Source organism: Peromyscus leucopus, chromosome X (assembly GCF_004664715.2).
Source record: "Peromyscus leucopus breed LL Stock chromosome X, UCI_PerLeu_2.1, whole genome shotgun sequence".
Taxonomy (NCBI): Eukaryota; Metazoa; Chordata; class Mammalia; order Rodentia; family Cricetidae; genus Peromyscus; species Peromyscus leucopus.
The window spans coordinates 53,842,578-53,854,672 of NC_051083.1; the positions used below are offsets into that span (position 1 = coordinate 53,842,578).

General features: G+C 42.6%; 1 protein-coding gene across 2 annotated transcripts in view; it reads right to left on the reverse strand.

The window, feature by feature from the left end:
* Nucleotides 1-9,084: 9,084 nt before the first annotated feature.
* Nucleotides 9,085-12,095, reverse strand: part of Pdk3 (pyruvate dehydrogenase kinase 3) — a 60,088-nt gene continuing 57,077 nt past the window's right edge. For both annotated transcript variants that reach the window (XM_028881675.2, XM_028881676.2), the window contains one exon: nt 9,085-9,765. In XM_028881675.2, coding sequence (XP_028737508.1) covers nt 9,748-9,765 — 18 coding nt within the window. In that variant the 3' untranslated portion in view covers nt 9,085-9,747. The remainder of the gene's footprint in view (nt 9,766-12,095) is intronic.

The window sequence follows — 12,095 nt, forward strand, 5'->3', positions numbered from 1 at the left end:
GAGTGAATCAGGTCAGACTTGAACTTATGGGCACAGACTGCCATGGACATTTATTACATGTGTAAGTTAATATTTGTCTCTTATCAAACCAGCAATTATTCCATTTAGACAACACTAATAAGTCAAGGAGTTACAAAGAGAACCTGGCAAAGTGTTGAACTTTTCACTCACACCTCTTTCGCCTAGTTCAAGCATCTCCTAGGCATTCCAAAGTTGTGTTCTAAGGAAAGTTTCATTTCAAGCACTTGGGTGGGAACTTGGAACAGCAAATGCGCTGTTTATCAACCATAAGCAGCAATTATGATTTCAAATAAAGTCAAAGCACAAATTCAGCAGAGATTAGGGTTAGCCATCCCTTTCTTCTAAAAGTGTCCTTGTCCAGGACTGACTCAGGCACAACTCGAGCTCCAATTCTGAGTCGAGAGTAAAGAGAGAAGCATCTGGAACAATGAACGAAAGGGAAGCTGTGGGGACAACAGGAGCCAATTCCTGCAACCCTTAGTATAATTCACAGTCATTTGTTTCCTGTTTTCAATGCTGGGGTAGAAGGCGGGCCTCCCAAGTGCTCAGCCGCTGTGCTACATCCCTAGCCCAGGTCCTTGCAAATTTGAAATCACTCAGTGCTTTATACATTGTAGGTAAATTTTGCCTTTGCTGTCCACCTGAGTCCGTACACTTAGTAGTCTCAAAAAAGTGTATTGGTCTAAATCATGTGTCCCCTCTAAGCGGAACTTTTTGATGTGAAAAGGATCCAAATGATGTCGTGATGGTTTCCCCAGGAAGTTCTATAAACCCCCAACAAGAAAGGGAGCAGATCCGGGGTTCTAGACTGTGCCTTCTATTTCCCTTTTCAGGCTGGATAAACAGCTGGGAAAATTCTGCCTCCCGAAAGGACTTGCCAAGTGAGGCTGCACGATCCAGCCTGGTCCCTCTTTAGTGGCAGACAGTCTCAAGTCTTCTCATATCCCTACAGTGACGGGCTTCAGTTGCCAATAGGCTCACACATCCTAATTCAAGATGTGGGATAGTAAGTTCAACATTTAAGTTAAAGGCATGAGCCAGTTCTTCCTAAAAATATATAAGGATTTTTAGTTTCAAAAATAAAGACTGAAGTTTCTCAAAATAGTTTGAATGACAAAAAGGAAATGGAAATTAGGGGACAGGGATGTCACAATGTAAACAATATCACATTTGATACTAACCCTGAGTCCACAACCTTTCTGGATATGACGTTCAGCATGGCTAAATGATAACTGTCAATCATCACAGTTAACTTTCACAATTTCTTTGAGGCTAGCATGCATCAATACTCAAAACAGTTTATACTGAACATTAATATTTTATTTCTTCTTTATCAAGAATCTGAAGGTAAGATCATTTTAAACATAATGTAGTTCTGTTATTAATATGCATTCTGTTGGAACTGTGCCATTTTCAATTAATTTGTGATGTCAAGTTGAATTGGAAGCAGGTAGACCAGTCCCACCTGCCAGACTCTGGTATCTTTTAACTGAGCAAACTGCAGGGCCAGCATTGCTTAGTTACCGCACATACAGGATCTCTGACATCTGCAAAAGTTATCCAGAGCATTGAAATTAATAGGCACTTTTAAAGGAAGTCAGAATTACTTAATGGGGTGTTCTTTTAACTGAAAGCTTACCACCTCAAAAGGAGACAGTTCCAAATGAGTATGGAGCCTTCACTGAAAAGTTACTAAACAATTGGCCAAACAGAACCAAACTGCGGGGGGGGGGGGGGGGGTCCTATGAAAATCTCACCTTCACCCTACACAAAGGAAATCTGGGTGTCACTTCTTTCGAAAAGGGTAAGCTTATATTGTTGAGATGACAATACCTTTGAAACTCTCCCTGGGAAATTTAGACGAGTACCATATCTGAACAAAACAGTTGCAGATCTTATCAGAGCCATTCCCTGAGACAGGCAAGGTGAGAGAAAAGCCTTTACTCAGAAAGAGATAACATCTGAAACAATTTGATCTAAGTTTCATCTTATTGTTTTAAATTTCAAGTGAGCACTCACAGGAAGGCACACCTGAGCTGAATCTTTCTTACATGCTCTCCCGATACTTCCCTTAAAGCCACCGTTCGATAAAGAACTAAACACATAGTTCTCATCATTTACACAAACGAGGTAGAATCCTAAGAGAATTCACTGGAAGGAAACTGTAACTCTTCATTTTTGCAAACTATAATAGGAAAAAGTTAGAGCAAGCTTAATGGAAGCCTGGAGTGATTAAAACTTTTAAAGAATGCAAGTATAATTTGGTACTTTTGAAAAATAGAATGTGAAAAACAAATCCAAAATACCTCTCTATGTAAATTAAAGCCCAAGCCATGGTATTCAAAATTAAAATGATTTACATAATCTACTATCCTCTGTGTTTTTAGTAATTAACCTTCCTGAGGCTGATTTTGTTCTCCTTACTGTTTGCTTAACTAAAACGCTTAATAAAATTTCTACAGAATATATTACCCTCTCCATAGATGAATATTATTTTGAACTACAATCTGACAAAAACCTAACTACATTTAATTATGCCTGATTAATACAAATGTCACTGAGAGATTTCTAGAAGAGAGACTTTTTTTTCAGGTTAAGTTCATACTCTTTCACTGTACACGTCCCAGATCTGTTCTTCCCATCTCAACTCTCTAGTGGTTTTTAAATGTCTCAGCCACAACCCAATCGTCCTAACTGGACCACGAGACGCCACACATCAAGCTTTATTTCCTTTCGCTTCCAAGGGCTTGTGGACAGACCTCCATCAAAGGCTGATGTCACCACTTGGAAGTGGTTGGTACTGTGCCTGTCGTCACCTACACTTAAGGAGAGAGTGTGCTGAGAACTGGGGTCAGTTCAGCAATCGGGGTAAATTTCTGTACAGCAAACTGCACACACGGCCTATTTGGACTCCATTAAAATACTCAAAGCATAGTGTGAGATGAGGCGTGCTTTCCTTTAATACAGGAACAGAACTACCAAATACCTGCAGACTTTTAGTCCCGATGCTCTAAGGTGTGTCTGTCGATGGAAAACCAGGCAGTTTAAAGGGTGGGGAATTGGATGGACCTATGGACACTATTAAAGGGGACACTCTATCCCCTTCCCGAATCAGGAAAGCCTCACTGCTGGGGCACTCAGATCTGTCCCAAGGAGTCAGAGAGGTGGGCCTGGAGAACAAGTCCCCACTGGACCTCTAATATTCCCTCTGAGGGAAAGTGAATCCTGCCAGGGAGCTGTGTGGCATTCACCAGCTGACAGCCCATGTTGCAGCCACTTCAAACTACCGTGCAGACCGGAGGAATTCATGTCCCTACTTCGGCAACAGAAATAGGGAAGTAGAGGTTCCTCCAGACTTCTGTGGCTGGAACACCACCTTCATCTTGGCAAGTGAACATAGCTGCTATCAACTGGCAGATTTCAGAGGGAAGCCTTCTTGGATCCCCTTCCTCCACCTCTGAAATGAGTTCACGTGTTAAACAGGACCCCCTCCTGAGCAGCAGCAATGTTAACTCTAGCCTCGTTAGCCAGATACTTCGAAGCGTCTGACTAAGACACTATTACATTTATTTAGTGTGTGAGACTGCATGTGCCACAGCATCTGTGCAGAGGTTGGTGGACAACCTGCAGCAGCTGGTTCTCCCCTTCTCCCACGTGGGACCTCAAGACTGACCTCAGTCGCCAGTCTTGACGGCAAGCCCCCTTACTAGCTCAACCATCTCACTGGTCCTTAAATGGCCATTTGTGAAGACCTAAAAAGATGTATCCGAACCTGTGGTGAGATCTGATGGTGAAAGCTGGCCCCTCTCAGCTGACCACACTCCCTGCTGGCCAGGGAGACAATGACTGGAATATGGACTCAGTCCCATTCTCTACTGACGCTGTGGTACAAGGACCTCGGCAGGGACCCCACAGGGTAGAGTGAAGAGCCGAGCACAGAAGACAGACGCTCATGCTTCAGACGGACAGATTAAAAGGAGAAAGTAACGGGAAATCATGAACACTGCCTTCTCTGAAGAATACACCTGGTCCTTTATGAAGCTGAAGCCTTTCATTTTCCCCACAGCACTTGTTCCGAGTGAAGCAGGAAATGACTCTATCTTGTCCCTACTAGCACAGGAGTTCACGAGGCAGGGGTTCACTCTGCTTTGATCCCCGTCACATGGCCAGCAGTGAGTGTAGTTTCTAGCACGTGGTAGAACAATGTATTGTTGGAACCGAAGACTGAACCCCATCTTCTTTCCCATGACTCCTCTACCTGCCTCCTTCACTTCTGGTGTCCCTTAGCTGAGGACAGCTGTGTCCGATCATCTATTTCACAACAGCACAGTGCAAGGCAGACTGACCTCAGGGAATGAGTGCTCAGCCTTACACAGTTTGCTGGATGCTACAAGGCTATCTTTTGTGGTCCTTGACTGTGGGATGGGAGCTGGGAAGTTAAAGTTTGCTGCTGCTGCTGTCTACTAGACGGTCTGGCTACTGAGGCAAGGAGGTTTCAGTTCTACAAGCATTCTAAGTAAGCCCTTACCCCATGATCTACCTGCCAATACACTTTCATAGCATTACCCCGTGTTCTTCTGTGGTAGGCCCCAGACCTACAAACTACAATCACAAGAATAAGCCATAATGAAGCCTTCATGCCTCTCTCCTTATATCCTCCCTCCCCTCTTCTCCTGTTCTATTCTTCACCTCCCTCTTCCTCCCTCTCCTCTCTTTTCACACAGGTTCTCACTATGTAGCCCAGGTTGGCCTTACATTTTGCTCCAGCCTTTACCTCCTGCATGCTGGGATCACAGGGGTATGTATATCAGCAGGACCAACAGAATTTTCTATTTCTTAATGAACCACATTTTAAAATGGTTGACTGAAAAGACAGAAAACATGTCACAGTGAAGCTCTTAGAATGGTCAACACCCTCAGTGAGGCGGCCTACAAACTACTAATAAAACAAGCTTATACTTCTCTTGATAACTCTGATTATGCCCTAGTTTGAAGTATTCTGCCATATTTAACTAACAAATTAATCTTTGTCAATGGCTGATAAGGTCTCAAGTTCATTAAAATTTCCCATGTCCCATCTATTTTCCAACCAGAAGGTACCGCTTTCTCTAATCAGTGTGACAGGAACTGGAGTTAAAAGTTATCTTTTCATCCAGAACAGCAAACAAAACTCCTTCATTGATTAAACCGTTAATGGTGCTCCCCTGCTGGCGATATCGGTTCCTTCTGTTTACTAACATATAGATTATGAAGGACATTATCTTGAAAGTCAATGTTTAAGCATCTGGACCACCGGGAAAGTCAGCAGAATAAATATATGTTTGTGTAAGTGTTCTATCCCCCCTGGCCAGCACACATGTCTAAAAACTGAGCAAAAAAATGATCTATGATGAAATTAATAAGAGCCACAAGCCCACAGCATGGTCTCCAGGAGTGTGCCTGACAGAGTAAGCAAAAGATACACAAATACATTCTGGAAAAAAAATGATTTCAGAAACCCTGAAATTTTGAGACCAAACGGCTTAGTCCTCAAAGACATAAGGCATCAAAGAGGACTAACATAATGAGCTAAGAGAGGTAAATTAAAAAAAAATGTGAATATGACAGAAGTGAAAGCAAGCCACAAGGCCTAGAAAAACAAACAAACAAACAAACCAGTAGAGAAAACAAGTTGGTGGAACGGAGGATAAGACCCAAGGGGTGGAAAATCACACCTGAAGGAAGACACGGAGATGAAAGGCATACAAAAGATAAACGTGAAAGATGGGTAACACAAAGCTGCGAGAGAACCACATTTCTGAAGAACACAACAGTACAAAATGATACAAAATGTAATAAGGCCCAATATGTGACTGGAGCTCACTGTGCACCAGGAAAAGCCAACAGACAACTACCAACCTTGAGCTCTACTGAAATGAAGTTACAAAATATCAAGGATAAACATGCAACCATGCCAAACAAGCAAGTTGTCTACAAAACAGAAAGAAAAACCCATCTGTACTGGAGGGCTTCAGAGCACCAGCAGATATAAACAATAAAGTCTCTAAAGAACGTAGTGGGGGCCCGGGCAGTGGTGGCACGCACCTTTGATCCCAGCGCTCGGGAGGCAGAGGCAGGTGGATCTCTCTGAGTTGGAGGCCAGCCTGGTCCACAAAGCGAGTTCCAGGACAGTTAGGGCCGTTACACAGAGAAACTGTCTGGGCAGGGGCGTGGGGGTGGATAATGTAGGGGAAAGAATGTGATCCAAGGTTCTGATAGGCAGCCGAGCTATTATTGTAAGTAACGGCAATAGAAAGAATGTGCAAGAGCATCTAATTGAGTCTGTAATTGAGTCTACCACAACACAGAACCATCAACTTCCAAATGTAGAAAGAAGCTTTTACAAAAAGGCTGGCAGCAAGCACTGATCTCATTCGAATATAAACTCTAGTCATGACCTACACTAGTCTGAAGTTGTCTGTTTTACAAGGCAAAAGCTGCCGAATCCACTTGTCTCCTCTATCTGTGCCCGAATGGAAACACACCAAAGGAAACTTGTCCTGAGTGTAAGTGCCTTGCATTACAGAAAACTGCTGATTTACCGATCATCCTCGAGGATTAATATGCCCAAGAATTCCTCTAGAGAGACCATTCTAACCACTTGACATATTGTTCAGAGCACTGGCCTAGGAACAGGAAGCCCCAGGCACTGGTTTTGGTTCTGCTACTCACTTGCCCCGTCTCCTTGGCAAGTCCCTTAACTGCTTTGGAATTCAGATGAAAAAGAAAAGCTACTTTGCATAGTCTGCCTCCTGGCACAGTAAGGATCACATGGGGTGCTGATGCTAAGTTCTTTGGAATCTCTAAGAGGGGCTATAAAATCATGTCACTAGATAGAAAGAAGCCCTTGGATTATGAATTCACAACCAGATATTCAGAGACAGAAAGAATCAGTTGGCTCTTGGGATCCATTTCTAATTTGGTCACTTCTCTACATTTTAAAGCCATCTCTTAGTACTATAAAAAGAAATTCAGTATACTGCCACAGCTCTTGACTTGAATCACTACCAACTTGAAGTTAGGGATATCTGAAGAACTTAGAAAGATGTTTCCACACCCACCATTGCAGATTTCTATCAGTTTTCATCCTTTGACTCAATAAATACCTATTAAGTACCTACCGTGTGCCAGGTACTGTTTCAAATAATATATATGGCTCCCAAATACTTAAAATAAGAGTGTAAATTGGAGGGCATTACAGAGGAATGAGGAAGAATTCTGCTGAAAGCAGGTCAATATTAATTTGTAATATATCTAGAAGGTCACAGAGCTAGAGAGACATGCTTAAGCTCAGATGATCATGCACCGTCAGCAGAAAGGATCCATCAATGCTCCAGTTGAGGGGAGAATAAACTTGGAGAATGCAGGATGTTCCTGAAACTCTCCTTATGGTTGGTTTAGGGCTGAGGTTAAATTATTGATGACACGAAGGCAGGAACAGCTGGAATGCACTGGGCTTAGATGGACATGACTTAAGGCCAAGAGTGTTAGTGAAGGATTGTGGGTTCAATCCTTAAGACATTTAAACAAAAACTGGCTTTTCAAAAAGACTTTAAAAGAACATGACAAGGTTTTTCTATGCCATAACCAACTCTCACATGGTTTTTGTGGTGGGAGCGTGACAATCAATGGGCAGCCCTCAGACAACAGAAACAGTGCTGAAGCAAGGTGACAGATAGACGCCACGATACGACTCTGTTGCCGCCTTTCTCCTACAGTCAAACTTGCAAGTGTAAAGGAGGAGGACTGGAACTGAGACTCAGCAAGATATGGACATCCTAGCTGGCGTTTCTAAGGCAGCCAGGGTCTTTAAATGTAAAGGACCATCATTCTCACGGCTTTTCCTTACAAGAAAATAGTCATATAGCTTACCCATCAAGATACTGACTTAGCCCTGTGAGCAAAGAGACTCTCTCACCAGTTTCCCGACATTTCTTTTGTTTGACTATGTCAGCTCTGTAATGAGGTGTTTATAAAGACAAAAAGGAGCTACCAGGAACTCTGGTAGTACCAGGAACTGAACGAAAATCAGATGCTGTGTGACACAGAGAAAACGAAGTTACAACTGAGCCGACTTCAGCTAAGTCTGAGCAAAACCGTGAGGCCAAGGCCTTCACTGTGGTGGCGGTGGATAACGATGTAGCAATACAAGTTAAAACTTTGTTTGAGAGGAAGTCTTGTTACACAGCCCAGGCTATGATCATGATCCTCCTGCCTAAACATTTGGAGTCCTGAGATTTCAGGTGGGGACCACCATGCCTGGTTATAAACTAAAACTTCTAAATCTGGATTCCATACTGAAAAACTGGGCAGAAACATTTATACATACAGTAAATGAAAGCAGTAATCAAGAGGAGCTGACATGCACATGCAAAATTATAATGAACAGAGAAACGCATACCAGGGACCTGAATAAGCTAGATACTGGTTTGACTCCAGACTCTCAGCCTCTATTATTAAGGATGAACATCACATCATTTCGCTTTCCTTACCACAGGTCCTCTGCTAATTCCTACTTCTAACTCTCAATGAAAGGGATTATAAAAATCAGACTGATGGCCAGGCAGTGGTGGCACACACCTTTAATCTCAACACTTGGGAGGCAGAGGCAGGCAGATCTGTGTGAGTTTGAGGTCAGCCTGGTCTACAAGTGACTTCCAGGACAGCCAGGACTGTTACACAGAGAAACTGTGTCTCAAAAAACAAAAATCAGATTGAGTGGATAGTTCTAAAACTGGCAAAAAGTAATGACAATGAAAATTATCAAGACCTCTAATAGTTTTCAGACTCAACTAAAATGTTTGCCTCTGACAATCTGTGGTACAGTGATTCAAGGGCATCCCACAGGAACTTCTAGTTCCTAAGAAGACTACAAGAGGAATTTCATATGGCAACCAAACAGTAATGGTTAGAGAAGCTTTCACAGAGACACACAACTGCACTTCCCACTCTTTAAAAGTCTGATGTTGACCAGAAGGTAGTTTTTCACTTAAAATCTTTCAAACCAAGGTGTTAAGTGAGAAATTCTAAGACAACTTTTAGAGTGCTTTAATCAATGAACAGAAGTATGCAAATGAACTTCAAAGTAAAAATAACACAGACGAATAGGTTCTAACACAAAAGTACCACACCTCACACTGAGAACACAGTCAGATGGAAGTAGGCAAAGTCTAAATCAGAGAGTGAAGAGGGAATGTATATACAGGACAGGAAGAACCCTGGGGCTGAATTTTCAAGATGTACTCCACTGACGCCTTCCACTCCCAGACTCCCCAGGCCCTAGCTGGAGGTTATAAACTGTAACAGGTAGGATTGCTGTATCTGGAATGAGGAAGGAGCTCAAAATCGTGGGAAGACTTCAGACACTAAACTCCATGACAAGATACAGAGTCTAGGCTACAAGAGCGCTAGGAGGCTCTGTACTCTTTTGTGATGGGTGTAAATGATGCCACAGAAAGTCACCATGAAAAATTGCTCAGGTTACAACTTTAGCGGAAGATACAAGTTGATTACAGGAAGGACTCCATGGAAACACTAAGCCAATACAATGGAAGCAACAAATTCAAGCACTAGGGATAACAATAGTGCCACGGTTAAGAGTTGGTAGAATAAGGGTCTCTGGTTAACTTGCAGAAGATAATCTTTCTTCAGAGACGACCACAGCACTCGGCTTTCTAGAAAGTTCTATTAGTCTTCATCTTGTCCCTATGAAGAAAAGAATCCATAGAGAGGTCATGAGTATAACCTCCTCTATTTTAACCAAAACTTACTCAGAACATTTATAGTGATAGTTCCAAAACCTTTGCCTTAACTCAGAATTACCTTCTGTAGTTACTACAGAGAAAGTGGCATTTCATTACTTATATTGAAAGGACCAAACAGATTCTATAACAGGCTGTCAGTCTTCTCTCAGAGATCAGGCCTCAATTTCAGTTTCCTGAGACTTGAGCAAGCAGTCTCTGGGAGGGCCATGAACAAAAGACATAGTCCTTACAGTAGCTCCCTTTCTGCATGTACTCTGACTGCTCAAGGTTCAGCCAGTTGTTTACTGTCTGGGACCCCTCACCAACTTAAGAGCTATGTGCATGGGTCAAGGACAGAGCCTGGGCCACTGAGCCAGCCCCAGTCAGTATGTGCTAGGCCAGCCAGCCTCCATGGCAGCTCAAGGACAAAGCCTGGGACTTGTCCAGGCCTGCCTCCCAAAATGTAACTGTAACCCCCAACTAAGCCTAGCCAATTAAAAATTACTAACATGATTGCCACTCACATAAACCAATTCTGAGTCTGTTCCTATCTAGTCTGTACACCCCAAGCCCCCCTTGCTTCAAAAACCCTGCCCCATTGCTACTTGGGGTCTCTCCTGCTCTGCTGCTGCATCAGACAGAGTCCCAAGTTAACTCGTAACAATACAAAGACTCTGCTTTTACATTGGATTTGGTCTCTTGGTGGTCTTTGGGGGACTCTGGGTACAACAATATAAATTTTACAAGAATTCTTTACTAACAAAAGTTTGATTAGAAGCTGGGCATGGTGGCACATGCCTTTAATCCCAGCATCCAGGAGGCAGAGGCAGGTGGATCTCTGTGAATTAGAGGGCAGCCTGGGCTACATAGTGAGTTCCAGGACAGCCACAGTTATGTAGAGACCCTGTCTCAAAAAAATAAACAAAATAAAACAACAACAAAATTTGATCAAAACTATAAAATGAGTGCTAATGCACATGGCCTGAGGAAGTCTGCATTTAGAGCAGGAGTGGGGGTTAAAATTTTGAATATATCCCAAACAACTCAACTGTATACTTTAAAAGAGCAAACTGTATGGTATGTGAATTAAATCTCAATAAGACTGCTAGGGTTAGGGTTAGAATTAACTCAGGGTTAGGGTTAGAATTAATTCAGGGTTAGGGTTAGAGTTAACTCAGGGTTAGGGTTAGAGTTAACTCAGGGTTAGGGTTAGATTTAACTCAGGGTTAGGGTTAGATTTAACTCAGGGTTAGTGGTTAGAGCCAGAGTTACTCAGGTTCAGAATACCTTTTTTAGTCCTCTTTCCATATAAGCACTGACTTTTCTGTTCCTCCCTCCTCTCCTGAGATCTTTCCCACATGGTTAACCATTATTCTATTTGTAGAGCTTAACAATTTTAAACTGCCAAGCTAACAACTTTAATATTTCACTTTTGTTAAATTTGTTTGAAAATAACATGCTGGAATTAAGGACTGATCCTTAACTTGCATACAACATGTTAATTTATTTACTGTGGTCTCACTCTGTTAACTCTATCTGGCCTGGACTTTGCTCTGTAGACCAGGCTGGCCTCAAAGTGACAAAAGACCATCTGCCTCTGCCTCTCATATGCTGGGATTAAAGGCATGAGCCACCATGCCCAGCCTAAGCATGGCCTTTAAAATACCTTCCAGTTAATACCACCATTCCACACGCCAAATGACTCTTATGAAAGATGGCTCTGGAAGTAATAATTTGAATTAATGGCCACATTGGTGCCCAACAAGATATTTGGCTTACATACACACTGCAATGAGATTGTAGTAAACTGATCTGATAGAGAAAGAGACACAATCAAGCCTTCTGTAGCTTCTCAGAGCACAACTCTTCCCTCGGAAAAATCGCCCACTGTGGGGGCAGCAGGGATAAATTTCTTGCTACTCTTACATGACGAATGGTGCATGATTTAATCTTTTTTAAATTTCATGTTTTGAGATGAGTTGGGTGGAGACCCACTATGTATTTCTGCAGGAAGATTAAAGAGCATACAGATGTGCTTTACCCTTTATACCACTCATTAGGAAACACCAGCATAGCCCTTTGCAGTTGATGGCTTCTGGTGGGGGTGGGGGGATGAAAGGACTCAGTTATCTTTAATGGGCTGGCCACTGGGAGTTTGACCATGTTCCAATGAGTATATGGGAAACCCAAATTGGACTTGGTGTATTGTTTTCTTCTTTGGGGGGAGGGCTCAAATGTAGAAAGGTATGAGAGGAGTGGGAATTGAGTGTGATCAAGGTGCATAGTATGAAA